Source organism: Pleurodeles waltl, chromosome 11, assembly GCF_031143425.1.
Source record: "Pleurodeles waltl isolate 20211129_DDA chromosome 11, aPleWal1.hap1.20221129, whole genome shotgun sequence".
Taxonomy (NCBI): domain Eukaryota; kingdom Metazoa; phylum Chordata; class Amphibia; order Caudata; family Salamandridae; genus Pleurodeles; species Pleurodeles waltl.
The window spans coordinates 802127750-802150786 of NC_090450.1; the positions used below are offsets into that span (position 1 = coordinate 802127750).

The window sequence follows — 23037 nt, forward strand, 5'->3', positions numbered from 1 at the left end:
TTTTTGGTAGCATGGGGGATTAAGTGATTTGCCGAAAATCACAGGATGTTGAGCCGGCACTGAGACTGGAACCGTGTTCCCAAGCTCCAAAGTCGACAGCTCTGGATTTAGATGTGGGGGTGCGACCTGATGTCAGAAAGGCACAGACCACACACCGTATTATTAAAAGTATCCCTAGCAACCGGTGGGCTTTTGGCTGCCCCTCCCCGACCCACCATCCTTGAGGCAGATTGGGGTAACTCCTCTAATATTTGGGGGGAGCAGAGAAACCGAGCTTTAGGCATCGGGGCTATGATGTGATGCATGCTAACCCCCAACCCAATCTGACAGAAAGACTGTTGAGTAGGTTATGGGGTGAGAGCTCGGCCCGATGCCTGGACGGGCTGCTCTTAGCACCTTACTGTTTTTCCCTGATATCTTCTGGGATTTCTGCTAAGGATCAACTAAGGAGAGGTGCTGCTGGAAAGGAGACACAGTGACCTTTCCAGCAGTGCCTCTCATGCTTGGATTGGTGCTCGGTTGCTGAAATATGCACCTAAGCACCTAGGTGAAAACAGTTAGCATTAATGGCACCGAATGGTGTCACTTTTAATCAGTGTGACATAAGCTTGCAGCATATAACACCTTATTTTAGAGGGTGTTTAATCTTGGGGCTTGTCGTGTCTGCGGACACCTAAAACCCAGTGTCTATCCTTGAAGAAAGTCAATTAATGGTTGCCAAAACCTGTCAAATTTTAGTGTTCGTCTTGGTTATTGTACATCAGCTTCTCCATAGGCAATAAATCACATAATTGACAGGTCCAGGCTATCATTTCTGGTGAGGGGGTTCCACAGATCCATCAGTTGGTGAGTAATATATGATACATAGACCACTCAAAGTCTATTGAGCCACAAAGATCACAGTGTGTTCTGTCAATGAGATTCCTCTCCATAATTGGCTAGTGTTTTTCAGGCATGGGGGCTTTTCAGTTTCGTTCAGTGATCATTCAAAGGCAATGTGTAGTTGGTCTGCTGTGTAGTAGGTTTTTAAATCCAGGGCTCCCAACCCTCCTGACTTACTATACTTTTATTGTTTTGCCAGATTAATCTGGTGAATGTTGCTTATAGTTAAGCCATTTCCTGAGCAGGGCTAGACACAAGTAGGGCTTGAAAAAGACAGAAGTGGCGAGGGAGAACATTTATCTTCAACGTGGCCATTCTTCCTAACCACGACACAACACAAACAGCATCCACCACCTTGTCATATCTGCTTTTAGTTCATACATTTGGAGAGGATAATTTACTTTATAGAGCTCACCCCTGTCTAGTCCTACAGGAGAGTATAAAATTAACAGTCTTGTCCCTGTTAATTTGGATTCTTGCCATCGTAGTTTATACTTGCCAAAGTGTAGCGCTGCATGTAGGGGGCTATCTCCATTTTCCTCAAGACTGGTTTCAAAAAATGCCCCTCTGCACTATCGAGCACTTTTTCTTTGTCGATCCCAAAGACCAGAATGCTTTTTCAATCAAGTGCATGACCCTACTGATATTATCAAACACTTGGAGATTTTTTAACCTGAGTGGTCTGGGACTATTAGAAATTGACTCCATTATGTTTGCTCGCACTTTTGTGTTTATCTTTAGGCCTGAGTTAAGGAGTCAGATGGGTCTTTATACAATACATTGGTCTTGACTGGTTTGGTATGAGGATAATGACAGCCTCTTAAACAGAGTGCATCATTTCTCCTGTTGCTTGAAAGGAATTACATTTTTCGCCATGATCAATTCAGAGACAAAAAATGTATAAAAATGTATTACTGAGGCAGCCTGAGCCAGGACCTTTATAGGCTGGTAAGTTTTTAATTCCCTTTCTCACTTCTTCATTTGTGATTTCTTTCTCGAGTTCCAACTTTGTGTTCCTTCGGAGAGTGGGTAGGTGGATGAGTTGGAAAAAACTCAGAGACTATTTGCGACTGAGGATTTTGGCTCCGGTAGAGTTGTTCATAAAAGTCTAGGAACATGTCTCTTGTTTTCTCTCTTTCTGACTCAGAGTTCTGTTGGTCGCCTTATTTGAGGATGCGAGTGACATCACTGGCATGTCTCAAACATGCTGCTAAGAGCTTGTCAGCTTTGTTAGCTTTTTCATAAAATATTTGTTTGCATTTTAGTAGGTCTTTTTCAGACTGTTCAGTCAATAAAAGGTCTAACTGGCCCCTAAATGTTGTTATGTATTTTAAAAGTGGTTTTAGTCTTTGTATTGTCTTTCCTAATCTTTTAGTTCCAATTCTAGCTTGCTTTTTGTCAGGCACCATACCAGTTTTTGAGTGTTCTGAATGCTACAGCCTTTTCCCTAAAAACTGTCTTAAAGACTTCCTATATCACAGCCAGCGGTAGGTCGGTATGCTGTGGATCAAGAAATATTCTTCTATTTGACCTTTGCTCTCCGTGTTGTATAGTTTATCTTTCAAAATAATTGGGTCAAATATCCAGGGCTTCCCCTGGGTAGCACCCTTAACCCAACTGAATTCCAGGATCACTGGGGCATGATTTAATATGGCTAGAAGACCAATGGCAAACTATGCTATTTGTGTGAGCAAAAGTGCATTCCCCATATCTGGTCAATTCTTGAGAAAGTAATATGACTGTGGAAAAAAAGTATACTATTCCTCTGTGGGGTGCATCTCTCCAAGGGCCATACAGCACGAGTTGAAGAGACAATCGCAAAGGGTTTGGGGCATCCCTCACTAGTACAGTGCTATCTCCTACTTATAATTTCTCTCTTGTCGCTGTTTGCCAGCATCTTGTCTAGTATTTCGTTGATTAAGTCTTCCTGGCTAGAGACGGTGGCATAGGGAGCTATTATTGTTATAGCTCAGCCCTGGAGCTTGCACGTTATAATTATGTATCGGCTCTCTGGTGTGTGCACTTTATAAATATCTAGCTGTAATTGTTTGTAGACCTCTACCATCACCCTAGGCTTTTTTTTATCTACTGTGGACGCGAGTTACTGTGTAGGATGGAGTCTATTAGACATACAGCTTTTGTCCCTCCCAGGAAGTGCATTTCCTGAAGACACACAAAGTCAGAGAATTCATTCCAAATTACCCTCCATACTTTGTGATGCTTAATCGGGGTACTGAGACACCCTCAGTTTCCAGGTTATCACTCTAACCTTTGTCTAATCCCCAAAGGTCAACTTTTCCTAGGCCCATGTGACTATCACGAGATCCTGGGACTACAGCATCTCCGGATTGTACTAAAGCCTTGGAGGGGCATGTGGACTCCTTCCCCGCCCCATGCCTCCCATCGGTTGAAAAACAAATAAAGTAAGAACAAAAAAACTGCTAACTAAGACTAACCTAAACATAGCTGCCCAAGCAGGTGATCGAATTCTCGGTGTGTGGAGAATCATACCCGTAGACAGCTGGCCAACAGCCGATTCATCCTACCATCCCGCCAAACGATTTTCAGTCTCTTTACTTGATGTGGTGTCTGAGTCTGTCATTGTCATCTTTCCCCATCTTGATGTTCGATCATTTCATCATTGCTCTCCTCCTTCAGCTTATGTTGGATTATTTTGGTTTCCTGTTTCATTCATTCACGGACTCCCACTGCTCTTGTGGTGGGGTGGATCTTTCAAATCTTTGGATGCTTTCGGAGGTTCAACATTTCCCTCCCCTCCTCCAGAGATTTGATCATCCTTGTCCTTCCTCCAAGTTCACAAACAAGAGCGAAGGGATAAGCCCACCTACATCTGATTGGTCTATTTCAAAGTTCCATTGTTATTTCTGTCAGGGCCCTTCATCTCTGCAGTGTAGTTTGAGAGATATCTTGAAACATATGAATGGTGCATTGTTTGAATTTAGTGTCCTTCATGCAGCGGGCTGCTAGCTTAAGATCCTGTTTTTTATGTCTGATGATGTCATCTTAGCTATCCCACTTATAGGCTGTAAGCCTACACATAGTGGGCCTGCCCTATGTAGTCAAATAATTCCAATATCAGTTGTAGCCTCTGGGCCTAGGATAGAGAAATAAAGTCTGGAACAAAAGTTAGTGAGGTCAATGCCTTCCATGTGCTCTCTCACACTGCTGATTGTAATGTTATCCCCAGAGGATCTATCCTCCAGATCTTCACACTTCTTCCTAATGTCTTCAATTACCAACATTTTTCTAAAAATAAAAACTGTTTTTGTGCACATGCCAGAAGAATTTTCTTTAGCACTGAAATATCCGAACTGCTCACATCCACCGCACTCTAAAGTTACTCCAGTGGACGTAAATGGTACATCCACCACAGTTAAGCAGTTAATCTCTTTTTAAATATCAATGTTAGAAAGGCTACAATAATTAATCAGTTGATAGATTCATGATAAGGTGAAAAGAACTGCAAGAATCAATACAAAATGGCCACATTCAAAAACAATGTTAGAGGAACTTTGCCCTAACCACTGGCAAAAGGAGCTTCATGTATTAATGAACATTGAGGCCAAAAAAATAAAACAACATGGATCAGACAACTGACTTCACTGAGAGGGACCTTTGTTGCTTGAGTAGTGTTTTTTTTGAGAGATGGCTACAGACTATAAGTAAAGTCCTGCTAAGGGAAACCTCTATTCTGTGGAGACTAAAGTAGTAGGTAAGTATAAACATTTCCATTTTTATAGTTTCATGAATCGCATAAGGTTTGATTATCTTCTTTGGCATAGGTTCACGACATACCACACACACCACAGTTTCATACAGATTCCAACTGTTCAGAGTTCCAGGAACCTGCCACTGCGTTTCCCCAAAGTGAAGGTTCATTCAACGATAAGATGTACGGCAAAAAATCAACAAAGATTTTCTTCATCTGTGGCAGCATGTATTCTATATTTAGATTATGTTTTAGAGTAAAAAAGGCCTGACGTCTAGGAACTGAGAGTTACATATGTGAATTTTGAATTCAACCATGTAGTTAGCATGTTTATTAACGGTTTCAGAATAGGCATTAGCTCGAATTATGCCTGTTTTGGAATATTTTATGTCTAAATTAAGTATAGATGCCTTCTTTTTCATTTCTATAGTCCAGCCCAATCTTTGATTTGTTATAACTATGCTATTTATGATAATCACTTATGTATTGAGGTGTACTGCTAATTTTAATTAGCTGACAGTTCAATAATTAATCAGGTAAGTTTTGGGATGCTTTTGCAATATTAAGATATGGTATGATGGCGAACATCATTAATTAATAAGGATTTCTAAAGATATATTTTATCACTGCTATCTTGAAATTTATTTTTGCAAATTTGCATGTTTGGCCAAGCAAATAAAAAATGCCATAGACACAAGTGCACATCTTTTTTTTGTAAATATTATTTAGGGTTTTTGTTTATTTCTTAGCAGAGTTTAGTGCAAACCCTGCTAAGAAATGTGAAGCAAGAAGTATTTCGAAGAATAGCAAACAGCTAGTGACCACATGGCAGCCTCCCATCAGATTTTTGATTTCCTCAGGCTCACGAAAACCCCTAAGGAAGTGAGATATAAGACTCTAAAGTGGTTGTTAAAGCATAAGGCTCAATTATTTAAGCACTACCAAATGCCCGTCATTAATGGTGTTACCCAACTGGCAGGCATACTTAATAGGAATAAACCCCTTCTTGAGAAAAACATTATTTTCAATTGAGAAAGCAATGGCTTCCACATAGTGATGGAGTTTATTGAAGGTGAATTCTGGATGGTTTGGAGTGAAGTTGAGGCCATTTAACGCTAAGTTAAAACAGTCTTTTATCCAAATTCGTTTATTTTTATTTTTTTAAAGAAATTGACTAAAAAACAGTAATTTAGAGTCTAGACTTAGCGGAACATCTGCTGGAGTCTAGAACACTTAGGTCTATTAGTTGTTGGGTTACTCTTTTTAGACAGCTAAAGGCCAGCATATTATATCTAAAACCTCTGGACGAATGGCAGGCCAAAGAAGGTATCCAGCTCACAGCCGCTGAGCGGAATAATATCAACGAGTTGAGGAAATCATATTTTATAATGGATCATCTCTCATCAGGGGGAATAAATTAAGTTTGACGGGTAAGGTGCAATGATAACTTTTGATATGTGATATCTTAATTTTATGGAGGCAGATTGTTTTTATCTTAGGTGATACTATATGTGAAATTCTGATTTATGACACTTTAATAAGTAATGACTAAGATGTTTTATGAATGTAATGTTCTAATGATTTATTTTACTGGAACTCTCTCAGTAAAAAATATATTTAAAAAAATGGCAGCCTCCCCAATATTTACCCACATGGTTTCTATGTTTGTTTTGAACAAGAGGAGAAGAGTAGTGGCAAGTGTGTGTTAACAGGGAGACACATCACTACTCAATGAACACTTAGCAGCCTACCCTAAATTTGCACCATATCAGGTTTGTTTTGTGTAGAACATACAGCACAACTCACGCGCTTCTAGGTGCTTCAGAGCATGGTCAGCCAGGACGGAGGGTGATTTGAGGGACCACTGCTTAGGCCTAGCTCTGCAAAATGACCTGCAAGTTACCTATACTGCAAGAACAAGTATGCTGTATAAAGAGAAACATACTAGAATGTTCATGACTGCAACACTGCAGTAGTTACAGGTACAGCAAGAAGCAGCCTTCCATACAGGAATGTTTAACTAACAGGATCTTGGCTTATGAGCATCCATGTGGGAACACAGGGGTGTCAGGCAGAAAGAAGGGGGAGCAGGGAATGAGTCCTGGCCTCACATGGTGGAGAAAGGGTGCAATCTTCTGTTGCCGGGTAATAGTAGTGATGGAAAGCAGAAGTCCCAAACCCAGGCCACAAGAGCTCTCTAAAATGGAGGGGTACTGTAGCATTATTTTAATGAATGTCATGCATGGATAATACCTTCTAGGTTACAAAAGATCACAGCAGGCATTATGCAACCACGCACATTCTTTGAAAGAAATAATATGGAACAAAAACAACCAGAGATTACAGAATCAAAATTATTCTTAATGTTGTTTGTCAAACCCCAAACTGTAAAAGTTAAATTAAATATCATTATACTGCCGGGAAAGGAACGGTCATTGTAATGCTACCCCCAGCCTCCACTCCAAGGTGCTATGTACCGAAACCAGGGTAAAGCCACTTTCATGAACAATTGACTTCAGGAGCACTGAAGGTTAAAGTGTGTTTTGATGTTTGAAAAGGTGAGAGTGGCCTTTCAGATGTGAAAAAAACATAATGCTTTAATGTTATGATAAGTAAGAGAATGAAAGACAAACACTGGCAATACCAACAGGTTTTAATTCTGTGCAATACATACACACAAACCAGTAGAAAAACTGTCACTTATGCTCAGAGACCTTTAGTATGCTCGTACACACAGACCAGCTTACATTCACACACATACATACAGATATGTGTTACATCACATTGATACATGTGTTTCACTCAATGCAGCTTTAATGCCATCTCAAAGTGCTGCATATGACAAGAAAGTGGAAGAAGGGATTTAGGGACAGTAAGTGAGGAAATGGTAGCTAATTTCAGGCACATTGTTGCAGGAACCATAAAAGAAACAAGCATTTGCAATGCAATATGACTTGCATTTGTGAGAGTTATTGGCATTGTAAATGACAATGTCTTTTACCTATGTGTTTTTTTTTGTTTGGAGAGTAGTGGATGTATGGCAGGTGCCACAGCAACTCTCCCAGGCCTGTTGCTGCAGGAGAGAGGGCACAACATGGCCGCCATCTTGGGAGTGTTTTTGCCTCATTCCTACTGAATGTCTGTGATATTATTAACAGGAGTTCAGAAGGTGATGGGGAAGCGATCTGCGCCTGCGACAGCGTCTGTTGAGGATATTCGAGGTGGGGCCTCTTCAAACAGGAAACAGTGCTATTTGAGCGTTGTTTTAGACAGTGCTTCAGGAAGTGGCATCTGCAAGGTCGCAGTAGCTGTGAGGGGACTGTCAAAGCCATGACACCAGTGAATTCTGACAGGAGGAAGTGATGGACTTTGCTCCACTTTTGTACCCTATGATACGCTGCTCCTCTCACTGTGGCACCCTGGTGTTAGCTTCTTTGCTCTACAGGGGTAGGAAAATGGCTGCCTCTACTAACTGAATTCTATTTGAAGAGGCCCAATTTACATTCAAAGGATAGATGTTTTTTTGCTATCAAGCTAGGGCCGGGAAGTGCTTGGGTCTGGAGTCACAACTTCTTTCCCACCATTTTGGAGACAGCACCTTTCACCATCTTCTTGCCTTCAACTAACTTATGTGCTTGGTTGGTGACCCTCCAGAGGTTATCAAGAGTACGTGCTATCGCCTAGTGTTAAGCTCTACTCAAGACAGTTGGTTAATGCACCCACTGCAGAGGTCTTAACTGAACGAGAATGTCACAGATTACAATCTTGACATAGCTTTTTCACCCCTTCATCTCTGCAAGGTCGATGCAAATTAATTATAGCGATTTTTTAAAGAATCGCACCTGCTTTGCACCGCTATGCAATGGCAGGACCTTTATTACCAAGCGCTATAAAAAAAAAACAAGTTATTCTCAGACTTCCCCAAAATGCACCAGACAAAGAACCATAGGGGAGAGGATGTGGCGTAAGGGCCAGAGCTGCCGACTTTGGAGCTGGGGACACGGTTCGAGTCTCAACGCCGGCTCAACATTCGGTGATTCTGGCCAAATCACTGAATCTCCCTTTGCTACCGAAAATGAATTTGTTCTTGTGTAATGTACCCGGTGCTCAGGCAAAGCGCTGTATTACCTTTGAATTGAGTTCACGCTATATACAAATGCAAAATAAATAAAGCGCTCCAATTACTTTGTATCAAGTTCGTGCTACATAAAGCTGCAGAAAGAATAAATAAAGTGCTCCAATATCTTTGTGTGGAGATCGTGCTACATAAAACTGCAACAAATAAATACATAAAAAAAGACTTCGCAGACATAGCAAAGAAGCAGCAAGATTCCAAGAAACAAGAAGACGTAAGAGAAAAATAGTGCCGTACACTAATTTATATGGCCGATCGTGCAATAATCCTTGAAACAGGGTCAATCTCCAAGGTGGTAACAAACCAGTCTCAAGGCGGTACCAAAGTAAAACATTTACCAATGACATCAATGGATTTTTTAAAGGAAGGCCCAGGAAAAAATGAACGTGATGGGCATGGTTAAAGCCCACAGAATAGATCAGAACATGTCGAGAAGAGCAGCGCTTGAGCACTGCTATACTCGACCTAAAAAGCGCTGCAGGAGACAGAAGGAGCAGGATAGGGTGGAAGGAGTAAAGCAAGAAATGAAAACTGTGATGAATTGAGAGGTCTAACAGAGTTAGGAATGGTACGCTGTTAGAAAGATACTCTAGCAACCCACTAACGGCCAATGAAAGCCAGGTACCCATGTCTCACAACTAACAATTACAGACTATCACTGGCAACAAACATACTGTCACACATTCAGTCCCACGAAATACATACGCAGTTAGCCAGCACACGATCAATCACAAAAAGACGGATGGGGATGATCAGACAGAAGGATATTTGATGGATTTTTCATGTTCACCTAACACCTATATCTATTACTCACTAAATTTAAATTGAGGTTCAGAAAAGACTGGTGTTAAGGCAGAGTTACTTATTGATCTCTCATTGGGAGAATCATTTTATTGGGTTACAAAATACTTCAGCCTTCATACCAACCTAATCACTACTCTCTTTCAAATGATCATAAATCAGTGACAATAAGGTGCTCTCTGCATGCCTACTCCATCCTTTGCCAAAGCTGTGATCAAAAAGAGGCAGCCCACAATTTAGTGCCTTCAAAACAAACTTATGACTTACAAGACTATTTTCTCTACATTACGCACTGTGGTCAATGTTACGAGGGTCAATCGTAATCTCAAGCGTAAATCTTCAAATAGTTCAACTAGTTCTCAAGAACCTTTGAGAATTACACTTTTTCACAAATGTAGACTTTCAATTGAGAACGCCTGCAGCACCAATGCACATTTACTGTCAAACTGTTTACTTTTTCTTCTTGTTCTTACAGAAATAAATCTTTTCCCTTTTCAAGGGTGCGTACGGGTTAAATGGATTTGTGATTACCCACAAACCTTTAAACTTCCCCACAAACATTCAGTGCATTCCCACCCTGGAGTGTCCACTTCCCTCCCACCCAAAGGACCAGATCTATTCCTACCAGTGTGTGAGTAAACCAGTGTGTGAGTAAATTCTTTTGAGCAAAACCTTTCCTGAAGTGGTTTTGCACATCTAGCAAATGAGCCTATTTCCGGGACAAACTCACACAATGACAAAGCTTCCAAAATGGGCAGGGAATGGTTTTGAAGCATTTTTTTCACTGTTCATTTCTGCAACTGTAGAGTTTAGAACATTGTGGGAAGGATAAAACAGATTGATTAGTTACCTAAGGGTACATTAGGTAGTAAAGGAACATAAAGGTAACAAGGATTCAGAAGGTGAGATAGTAAAGGTAATTCCCAAAGATATATAGAAAAGGCAATGTAAAAAAAAGAGAAAGGAGAGGAAATGACAAGAAAAGGCCCTAGAAGCAAGTCAGTACAGCCACGAAGTGATGGTGGGGGAGTCTGGCTGAAGGGAACAACTTACCTCAAAGCAAAACTCAGGGCAGCCATGGTACTTAAAAATGGCAGAAGAAGTCAGAAATGAAAAAAAAAAAAAAAGAATAAATATGTCAGAAGGAAGGCAGTATTGAAGGAGTGGGTGGTGGAGGAAGTGGAAGCATGGAAGGCATACGAGCCAGCTCCTCATGAAAAAGGCAATTTACATATCAATACCAGGAAAGCACCGCCCATTAGCAGCAGGAAAGGAATATGGCTGGTCGGGAAAACAAGGTATGGACCAACCTGATCCCTGGTGAACACTTTGCACCTTCCCTCTCTTCCAATGGACCCACCTGATGCCAGTACTCTGGCTCTTCTCCAGACTGCATCTGCTCCTGCATCCATGCTAGGTTGTCTTTTACATAGGCACGCAGCTTCTCGCAATACTGGGTCTGGTACTTGTATGGCCCACAGTATCCCATCAGCGTATTCATCCAATGCATGTAGATCAGCTGTAGAGAGAGTGCAACGGACACAAGTGAATGTATGCAGCAACCATCTGATCTAAAAATTCTCACAAAGGGTTCCCCAGTAAGCCATCCCAGCAAGCGTAAAACAGAATAAAATCTGTTCTCCTTCCTTTGTATTTCCTCCCAGACAGTCAGCAGGTACTGCTTGCGCAGAGCAAAGTCTTATCCTAACAAATTAATGAACTACCTGGAGTTGGCCCTTACATATTGGGTCAATGAAGAGTGTCATGATTAAGGAGACTTGATTTTTTTTTAAAGGAGACTTGATTTTAAAACTCGGGCAACGACATCTGGCATGGCTACAAAAGTATAGGAAGCCACATACACAGCAAGTTGCTTCAGTCTAAGACACTCACTAAATCCCAGAGTGGCTTCATGGAAATAATCACACAAGCCTAATACATTTTTCAGAATATTGCACTCTGCCCAAAAGTCACTCTAAACAAGCATACAAAGAAGAATTCTGAACTTTAGACATATCTTCATTTTCTTTTGTGCAGAGGCTTATCTTAGGGGAAAGGAGGCGGTAGGTGTTTGGGAGAGGGGACATAAAATCTCTACACATGAGGGTAGATCACAAGAGATAAGTAAGGACCAGGGATCAGAAGATAACTGTTACTTGTAATTAGCCTTCCATCATTGGACTGTTTTGTGAATCCTTAAAGCCTAACGCAACCACCTATGTATGTGGTCTCAAAAGATTTTAAAAGAGAGAAAAAGCACTGAGTTACATAAACCACAACACAGATAATGCTTTAGTTACAATAGACAAACTTTACTTTTTTTAAATAATAAAAAAACAGTGGAAAAGTCAGCAGATCGTCACCATAATTTACAGGGATAAAAAAATTGACTTTATCTTTTAGCACCAAGGCTCATCCTTCAATCCCAGAGGGCAAAGTTTCAGCAGCTGGTAGTTCAAATAAGGCAACAGGGTTGACTACACAAGTCCACTCTGTGGCACTCGTGACTGTCCGGAAAGCCAGCAAACAGTGATTAAAGGAGTGTGGTTAGCACTACCCCAACACTTCCATGGATCCCATCACCATGTGCCAAAACCTCAGGCAAAGCACAGCCATTATTCATCTGGTCTGTTTTCAAATGACAGAACAGCAGGAGCTGGTGGGTGTCAGAGGCCCTACAAAAGCTTCAATCTGACTTTTGGGGAGGCACACCCACCATCTCTGAATTTAATGATGATTTCCACTCTGAAGAACTAGATTTACAAGTAAATATCAAGTCTTTCTATTGTGGGATACCCAGGGATACTCAAACTCCTAACACAAAAATGAGATTATACCCAATAAATCTAGTACTAATATCAAAGCAGAAAAGTGGACAGACAACCAGAAGATAAAACATCAGTTAACCAAACAGTTTCTGGAGAGAACGTTGGTCCACTTGGGGTCAACTGTAAGCAATAGTTATGCCTTGACTAAATTTAATTTACGCTAGCGTAATCCATGTAATTCCAGGAAGGTCATGATATGTGAAATTCCTGAAATGGGTAGACAATGCCTTAAATGTAATTCAAAGAGCCTTGAAATCAATATGCTTACAAATAGGTAACCAATGCAGCCAGGCTAAGGCTTGAGAGCCTGAGTGAAACCTTGGAATTTTAAGTAGCAGGCGTGCTGCAGAATTTTGCAAGACTTGTAGTTTGTTAATAAGTCTTTGTTGTAAATTAACATATAGTCCGCGTTACAATGGTCACGTTTTGACAGCACTAAGGCGGTTACCACCAATTTCTGCATATCTTGAGAGATAAATGGACAGATCGACCTCAGGATTTTGAGCACAAAAAAAGCTGAAGAAGTTACTGAATTGATATTTTTATCAAAGGACAATTTGTTGTCAAAGATGACACCCATGTTTTTTGCTGAGGAAGCTGGCAAAGAAAGAGCACCAAGTTCTTGAGGCCACCAGAAAAGGGACCAAAAGCACAGCTTATTGTCCAACAAAAGAACTTCAGTTTTGCTGGAATACAATTTTTAGCAGTTGTTGGACATCAAGCTCTTGCTAATTTCCTGCATGCAGCTATAAAATCTGCTTGCTGTAACTTCTGGATACCAGCCACAGATACTATTATCTGTGTGTCATCTGCACTGACGACTGAGAATCCAAGCTTTTTATTAAGCTTGGCCAGGGAGGTAACAGAGATTAAAAAGCACAGGGCTCAATGAAGAGCCCTGCGGGACAATGCAAGTGAAAAGGTACTTGAAGAGAAACTGTCCAAAGCCACAAATTGCTGTCTCTCTGAGGGAAAGGATTTAAAAATAGCCAAAGCAGAACCCCTAGTGCCTAAAGAATAGAACTGGTCAATCAATATGGCATGATTGACTATATCAAAGGCAGCCAAGATATCCAACAGGATCAAGGCTGCCATTGATCTTGAGTCCAAAGTAGACCGCATCTCGTCTGAAGCCACTAACAGAGCAGACTACATGCTATGCTCGGCCCTGAAGCCAAATTGTGAATGGTCCAACAAGTGATTAGATTCAAGACCTGTTATCAGTTCTTCGTTAAACGCCTTCTCAATAAACTTGGCAGGAAAGAGAAGGCAGGATATTGGCCGATAATTGTTATGATCTAACAGGGGCAAATTTGATTTTTTATGAAAAGGAAGCATAAATGGTACTTTCCATGCCTTTGGTAGGTAGCCTTGACTGATCATCTCATTGTCAGTTGATTGTCTAATACACAATGTTGGGCGGGAAGGGGTCCAATGGAGAGCCTGATTTTATTGTTAGTAAAAGTTCCACAACATTATCAGCTAACAAGATAGAAAAAGAAGGAAAAATACTAATTTCAAACTAATATTATGTCTTTAGAGGCAGAGGGGTCTTCTAGTTTACGCTCTATATCATCCAACCCAGATAATAAAGAGGCTGGTATGGTCTTTCTGGTGTAGCATTATAGATGTCTTCCACCTTAGTTGCAAAAAAAGGCGCCGATTGAATCACACAGAGATTGGTTACTGTTGGGCACTTTGGCTACTTCGCTTTTAGATCGTTTTTTGAAGTAGAAAACAGCTCCTTGGTTGAATTATTCACCATTTTTACTTTATGTGTAAAATACTCTCATTTTTCTTTAGAAATTAAGGCTTTGTATTCCCCAATTTTCCGTTTATAGTGTTCATTTTCCCAGCTATGATATTTACGCCTCCATTTATGTTCCTGTTTCCTACAAGCCTGCTTACATTCTCTCAGTTTGTCTGAAAACCAAGAACGTGACAGAGAGGCTCTCCTATTCAAGGGGGTGTTTTCAGGAGCTAACTGTTTAGTGGCCTGGATACAGGCATGAATGGTAGCTGGTGGTGGCATGATCAAGGTTGGTACAGGGAGTGGGTATCGAAGTAGTAAGAGTTTCTGCTAATTTAATTTAATTTAGTAGAGTCTACCTTGTGCCATTGGTGAATTTTCCTTGATTTAGATAGTACTTAGAATTTCTCTGGACTAGCTGCAAATTTCATTTTAAACAGCACTGCATAGTGATCTGATCACGTACACGGCAATGAATCTCTGAAGGAGAGCAAGCTGTTATCTGGAAAAAAAAACATCCAGTCTGTGCCCAGCCACGTGCGTTGGTGTACTGACCAGCTGTTCTAGCCCAAGACTACTCATTAGATCGATAAGGGATCCGGATTTTTTATCCTGATTATTTTCTAAATAAAAATGAAAGTTCCCTAAAATGGTGTAGTTTGCATAGTCAACCTTATTATCCAACCACTAGATGATGGATTGAACAAACTGCGCTCTGAAGCCAGGTGGGCAATAGATTAAAAGCCCATTGAAAGTAGAATTGTTGTCAGTGACAAATTTGAAAGATAATGCTTTGAACTCAAATATTTCTAAGACAGGAGTAAAAATACCCGAAAGATATTTGTGTTAAATAACTGCAAGCCCCCCACCCTTCTTAGCAACTTCATAATGCCTAAAAATTGAGAATCCCTCAGGAATAGCCAACAAGAAGTCAGGACTTGAGCCAGCATCTGCCCATGTTTTAATTATAAGAGCTATATCCAGGCCCTGAGCCAGTAGGAACTTGCAAAATTCCAACTTATTTTTAATCAATGATCTAACATTGATAAGTACTCTGCAAAGTGACTGATGCTTTATCAGTAGTTTAGTTCCAGGAACCTCTGTATCTGTCTTAGTACTAATACTGTTATTTACAAACTTGATGTCACAGCCCACCCATACATTTTGTAGGATTCAAAAGTTTAAGAGGATCAATAGAACATAGGTGACTCTTACCTAGAGGGTAAATATTCAGCAACTGCTCTCTATTATACTGACACATCTTAGTAAAAAAGTAGGGCAAAACGACCAGGGGGGCTGGTGTTAGCTTCTATTTCGATGTGGACAGGCAGAGACGGGCGTGCATTTCGCGCCCCTTTGGCATGCCAGTGGAGCGCCTGCTGTGCTCAACTGCTGCACATCCGCGCACTACAGCCGCTTAAATTTGGTGATCTATCAAGGAGGCCAGCAGAATCTAGACCGCTGAGCTGCCCAAAATAGTGGTGGTCTAGTGGCCCAAAAAGTTATAGGAAGCAAAAATAGTAATAGACTCTCTCAGCAACAAACGGCAATGCTGGTGGCGGACCAGAGAGCAAATTAAATGAGACTCAAATATGTAAAGGATCAAAATAGCAGCATGTAAACGGTCCCAACAATGTTCCCACCAGATAATTTTAAAACAATTAAAACAAATTAAAACAATATATTCTGAATATCTTCGGAACTGCCTGGACGTTACTAATCATATACGAATGGGTTCATTACTAACAAAAATTGTTAAGGCTTTCTAATATCCTTTTTTATCCCTAAAACTTAAAGGCATGTTTCCCCCTGGTGTGAAGAAACCTTTTTGCCAAGAGAAGGGGTGTGGAAACAAGTAGCTAGTAATATACTAAGGTTTCATCTTTCAACTTTCATCCTACTCCTATGCTAAAGCTCCCTGAAGGCCAGGTGTTGGACCTGGCTTTTTGACAGGGTCATCCACAAACTTTTTGCCTCCTTCCTCCTATTTTTTCTGACCTGTTGTTGTTGGCTTTTGACCTCTGGGCACTTTACCACTGCTAACCAGTGCTAAAGTGCATATGCTCTCTGTGTAAATTGTACTATTGGTTTGGACCAAACAAACCTCATGTATAAGTGATGGAAGTGGGAACGCACTTTTCTAGGAAAGATGCTACAAACTGTCTTTGCTTACCAGTTCAAACTGAAGACTTACCAGTTAAGACAATACAATATTCAACTCCCTCGTGAGACATCCTCCCAAGAGGGCTACAGGCAAAAAGGTCCATAACCTTATGTGTTAATACACTGTACCATTGTTAGTCATCTCATTGCCTGGTAAGAGTAAGCCGTAGCCACCTTTATTAGTATTGACTGTTTATCTCTTTAGAAACACACTGTGCTTTGTAATCAAACTTACTTTGGTGACAGATTGAGCACTCAAGTGGACTTTCAAATCCATAGGTCTACTTGAGGAAAATTATTTGTTAAATCATAAAAAATGCACAGGCCATTGAAAAAAAAAAATCAATGCACAGCACATGGATTCATCTCTGATGCTCCTGTTACAAGAAGGGCACTGCACAAATACTAACTGCCAGGACATTGCAGATTAAAAAATGCTGGTGGGAACCAAGAAAGATTGGGAAACAATTTAAACTGTCCCTCACCCAATCCCTACTTGACACAACACTATTGCTGGAACAAAACCAGAAGCAGAGTGGTCTTCGTAAGCTGAAAAGCTGTATTTCAAGAAAAAATCAAACTGTCAGTCAACGGCTAAAGCAGCACCATTCAGTATTGCTAGTCCAACCTGGGGACTTAAATGAACTGCTGTCTATATGCAAGGCAACACAGTCTATTAACCCACTTTCTTAAAGCGTATAAAAAATGAAAGAAAGTTTGGAGGTTGCTGTCTCTATAACGCCACTACTGGGATTTAATTTGTCATTTGCCATCATAAAAAAAACAAGAATACAATAACTAGGAAGATAGGTATAGGCTAACCAAATTATAAATGCATTACCAAAAAAGAGATTCTTCTGTGAAGCATTCTGGGGTCCTAACATTTTGTGACCTTTTCAGTATTTATGAATTATGTCAAGATCTCGTAATGGAGAATAGTTGGACAAAGGAATATAGGCTGTCCGCTGGCTGAGCACTGAGGACAACACTATTCAGGAGTCTGCCACACCTTCAGTGCAGTATAGATACCCCAACTATTACTGCAAAAGTGGGGAGAAGGCAGCACAAGCAGTCCTGCCGCTGCAAGGATTGTGCACAGGGACCACCTGGACTGTTGTTTAAGGAGCTTTAGGGGATAGTGGGCTGACAGGCACTAGCTTACCTTTTTTGTAACTGCTGCTTCTGCCACCCCAGCCGCATAAGCCTGGAGACTGTCATTGAAGCTGCTGTTGCTTTCTAACTCCAGGAAGGACCAGCTATAAAAAAAAAAAAAAAAAAAAAAAAAAAGTTCCGGATCAACACCACATAAAACTACCAGGTAATGCTCCTTAGTAAACATTTGTGCAACTACAAACACTCAACCAAACAATCACCTCCTGTTCACATCGGCTCTAACGAGTTGTTAACACAGCACTGCCTCCTCAAAAGATCCTACCATGGAATTCACCAAACCTAAGTATTTGAAATGCTACTTACTATGAAGCTATAACGTGCAACAGTACTTCTATAATAACTATATAAAACATATACAAGTAGTACATTAAAAAAATACTACAAGTTGTAGACAGTTAGTAACCTTACCAAAACAAAATAAATTCACATAAGTAAAACATGTATTGGCAAAGCAGATGGCACTGGGTTTGGCTGCTAGCTTACGGGCTTTGCCAATGAAGATGATTTTAAATGTTTTTGTAAAATATTTCTTTTTTTCACAATTTAAAAAAAAAAAAAAAAAAAAAGAGAACCAGTGCATGCATTCACAAGCACAAGTACAGCCCACACTCTTAATAATATTAAACTTTTAATTAAAGTATTAAAGGACGGCTGCCTGTGCAGCAAAGGCTGAAGACGAAGTGTCTGAATGTTTTTATAAATAACTTTTTTTTTAAAAATCAAAGATTTCCATCCATGTGCGTGCAAACATGTGCACACAAAGTTAGCCAATATGAAATGGGTTGAAAGCCCCTTCAAAGATGGCCACCCCAGCATGCTCCACCATTGTGGAATGGATTAAAAAGCCATTTTAAAACACGTTTACTGCTAGCTGTGCGCAGTGGATGCAACACACTGGCAAGAGGAGGAAAGGGCTCTGAATGGTTTCATAACGCTTCGTATTGTCAGGAACAACTAATGATATACTGGGACCTTATGCTGGAGGGCTTCCGACCAAGAGATATGGGCCCTCCTTCGCTCCTTTTTGGAGACCCGTTCACCGAACAACACACATTAGCCCATCGCTCCCCAGCAAATACGCAACAGTCACACTCCCCTGCCATGCTACTGAACCACTGTTTGCATCTGTATTGGTGATCTGACGGCTGCAATGTCCTTATTCCCCCCTCCTTTTTCTGCTACATACTGTTACCTTCTCTTTTCCTTTGCCTGCTTCCTTTTTCTGCTCTTTGCTTTCCCTACGTTGATGTCTCTTCCATTTCCTTTGTTTTACACATAGGGAGATCTCACTGATGCGGTTTTGATAACACTGCAGTCAAAGGCGATAGTCCACCTTCTTATTGAGTTATACATCTGATGGATATAAGACTCTGATGTTCCTTACTTTATATTGTGACTATAGTACATACTCAATGACCTCACTGATGTGTATGTTGGTGTTGATATCAATAAATGCAAAAATAAATGTAAAAAAAAAAATTAAAAAAAACGATAAGTATTAGTATAACTGCTGAATTTCTATGGTTTTGTACAGGTAAACTTCAACTTAACTATAACATCCCTGTTTTTTTTCAGTGAATTGTTATGTTATTGTTTTTTTTTTTTTTTTGTTTTTTTTAAACTTTTTACACGCACATTAATATAAACAGCGCCAGGAACGGCATTTGGCCGCAGAGCCTGGCCTATGGCAAGGCCCAGCAGCCAACTCTCTTGCATTCACCCAAACCCAAGATGCGCACAGCCTTTGCACAGCATCTGGATGGATGCAGTGGGTGATTTTTTTTTCAATTCTTTTCTGGATCCACGGATTTACACAGGGAGTGGCGCTGAGCCCTGCAGAAGATACAAGGATCGACCCAAAACAAATAATTGGGCAATTTTTTGCCCATGAGGGGCCTCTAAGGGACCCCCTCTATTGGGTCAGGATACCATTATCCTGACCCCTTATGTGTTTTTGCAGTAATTTTTTCCCACCCCCCCAGCCGATGCAACAAACAAAATGGTGGCCGCAACTTTTCTGTCAGGTTAAGGCCAGCCAATCAGGGCTTTGCTTCTCCCTCGGATCCACGGACCCACCACAGGTGGCTCTAGGGACGATATAGATATATATATTTACCATCAAATAACTCCAAAACTGCTCCCACTTGAAAGATCACCCCAAAACTTTCAAGACAGCAGCTAAAGTGGGTATTTTGAAAAATGTTTGATCTGTCGAACAGCGCAAAAGTTATTGTCAAAACAAAAAAAGCTCCATCTATGGAAAAAACTAGAACTACCTCCTGGCTATCGCCAGTAGGTAACTAACTAACTAACTAACTAACACACACACACACACACACACACACAACTGTATTTACTATTCTAACTCCACAAGCGCTTTGATAGCAGGGACAGTTATAAAGCGGACGAGGAAAATATAACTGCACTTTTAGTTTTTTGATACACACTCACGCACACACGCGCGCGCGCACACACACACACACACACACTCTAGTGCATTTACTATTTTAACTCCACACGTGCTTTGATAGTAGGGAAAGTTATAAAGCAACCGAGGAAAATATAACTGCACTTTTAGTTTTTTGATACACTCACTTGAAACAACCTACACACACTACGGGGACCGGTCCTCATAACGCACTCCTACTCACAAGGATAGTGTTTATCTTGAACTTTCAGTGTTTACCAACGCTATGAGGACTGAACCGGTCCTCACAGCGTGGGCTATACATGCCCACACACACACTTTTTTCAAGGATATTTGATCTTAAAGCCCACACATCCCTGCCACTGAAAGGGACTATTTGCTCTGTAGTGACAATGGCATCCGTACAGCAGAATGCCATTTATCAAAGAGAAAGGAACCAATGGCTCAAGTGGATTGACCCGCTGGCCATGTTTTAAGCTGTGGTGGGCAGAAGCTAAATGTGAATGACAACTGAACAGACTAACGTTTGAGAAAGGGCTGGTTGAAAGCCTGAACTGCCAAGTACAATTGTCACAGACATTTAATCAAAAATAAAAAGGTCTTGCCTATCTTTACATTAAAAAAATGTCCAGTGGGAAAAATGACCAAAGACAGTTTTAAAGGAAACAAAACCATAAAATTATATATTTCTAGAGAGAGCACAATTTTACCAGAAAACTAAATTATATGTTTAGATTGCAGAAAATAATTACAACATTATCTAGCAGTAACACTGACATCACCCAAGACTCTTCATGAATTATATAGTTTCAAATGGGATGTCCAAATCTGGTTACAAGTGAGGCATTTTCTCAAAGTATTGGGTCAGTTACATTGAATAAATCGGGAACTAATGCACTTGCATTTGATAACCAGGTTACACTACAGGGATAGACAGCCCAAGAGCCCACAGTTTACTCTAAAATCATGCTTGAAACTGAGTTACGTTATATTATATAACTATTCTTCTGCCATTTTAAACATTGTAAATAACATTACACTTTTAACTAATTTAAGGTACACGATTTACAGACATAGCAAGGTTGGAAGACTAAGGTTGCCCAGTTGGAATTCCAACTTGAAGTGTTCAGATCAGCTTAAGCCATCTGGACCACATTTACAAAACTTTAATACCCAAAAATGCTACCAAAGTGTAATAAACACTGTACCAAGGTGACAAAAACGTGCATATGTGCAGAATGAGACAAGCCTATTAACCAGTTTTAGGGATGCTATACGGGGGATATGGCCCTGCCTGCTGCTCTCTTCAAGTAATGAGAGCAAACCTTATATATTGATTCTGTGCTGTACCTTCCTCTAAGGAAACTGCAAGTGCCTGACAAAGAAAGAGAAGCACAAGCTAAATGTAAAACTGTATGAGTACATAGTCATAACAAGTGAGCACCAAAAAGCCATGAGAAACTTGCAGCCCATCTTACCAAGATATCCACAAGACCCTCTGTGGGGCCTAAGCAGAGAAGCTGCACATGCACTTTTCAAGACTAAAATGTTTGTGAACCTAAAACATCCTCAAGCAGCCTATCACCCCAAGAGACCTTCTATTTATCTGCACCCAGCCCAAGGAGACTGATGTTCCTTTGGTTCACCCCAGGTTTTAGGGACAGTCGCTACTTAAAGCATGCATGAGTAGAGGTGGCACAGGGACACTAGTGGTATCTTGTAGCCAACACATGGAAATGACAGTATGAAAGAGTGGCCCAGAAGCAGAAAAACAAAACATGCCTTGCACTTTGTAACTTAATGCTTAAACTCACCCAGATTGGTACCCCACGACCTTGGACACCAAGCGACAAAATACGTGAAGGATTGGACGTCCATAACACAACTCTATGACATATGGTGCTTAGGCCATCCTGCAGACACTGAATATTCCTACTATGCACCAAGGCATCAGGTCCATGTCAGATTGGACTATTTTTTTTGCAATGCAGAGCCCTGGCCCCAGATCAGAGACTCTGAATACCTGGGCAGGACGTTGTCGGATAACAGCCCCTTTTAAAGCAACATTCCAATGGGGGGTGGACAGGGCTCCCATTCTGACTTGGCACCTCAAGACCGAGGTTCTGTTAGGTGCTGCGTACAGAAACACCATCAGCGCACACTTGCTCCACTATTTTGAGGAGAATAAGGGCACCGCAGGCTTCTTGGGAGTAGAGTGGGCCACTGTGAAGGTGGTCATGAGGGGACACTGTATCAAGAAATCATGGGGGGGGGGGGGGGGGGGAGGAAGAGTGCATCCCTCCTGTGCAGTGTGCCAACGCTGGAAGGGCGGATACATGCAGCGGAGCAGGAGGCAGTGACAGTACCTGAAGCTAGGGCGCGACTGCCCAGGCTGATGAATCAGCACAGGAAGGAGTCGTGAAAACTCCCCAATACTGATTTAAGGGCAACTCTGACCCACAGGCACACAGACCGAGACAAGCCAGGCCGCACGCTGGCATGGCTTTTGAGTACTGCGGTCCCCAGAACCATTATATGGGCAATCCATACATCCGCGGGCACCATTGTGTCAACTGAATACCATGAGCAACTCTAAGCACCCCACCCCTGGTCCGCTCGATGAGCACCTCCAGCGTTATGTTGCCGGGCCGCTCTCCCTCTCCATTTACAGGAACTGGTGCAGCCGATACAACTGGATGAAATGAAGGCCGCTATACGACAGATGGCCAGCAACAAAACTCCAGGTATGGAAGGGTTTCCTGTTGAATACTATTCATGGTTTAGCGCAACCCTTGATCCCAGCTTGCTCGCGATATACCAGGCGGCACATTAGCAGGACCGGCTCCCTGCTTCCCTATGTGAGGCCCTTATAGTCGTATTGCCCAAGGCAGGTCAGGACCCCCACGTGGTGAGTTCCTATCGCCCACTATCAATGCTTAACATTGATTATAAAATACAGAGCAAAGATTTGGTCAACGAATTAATCCCGATGCTCCATGCCCTGGTCCACCCAGACCAATGTGGGTTTATCCCCAAAACTGCTACTTCACATAACAGACGCCGCTTGTGATACATCATGGATGCGTAGCAAGGTCCGAGTAATTCCCGGTGGCCATCGCTTTAGACTTGTAGAAGGCATTTGACACC

At 41.3% G+C, this 23037-nt stretch overlaps 1 protein-coding gene across 2 annotated transcripts in view; it reads right to left on the reverse strand.

The window, feature by feature from the left end:
- PLBD2 (phospholipase B domain containing 2) overlaps window positions 1-23037 on the reverse strand; it is a 110718-nt gene that overhangs the window by 64795 nt on the left and 22886 nt on the right. The window contains exons 2-3 of one of the 2 annotated variants that reach the window (XM_069214535.1): window positions 17452-17545; window positions 10909-11067 (exon numbers count right to left, since the gene is read on the reverse strand). In XM_069214535.1, the coding sequence (XP_069070636.1) occupies window positions 10909-11067; window positions 17452-17545 (253 nt within the window). The remainder of the gene's footprint in view (window positions 1-10908; window positions 11068-17451; window positions 17546-23037) is intronic. The other variant, XM_069214536.1, reaches the window with a different exon arrangement.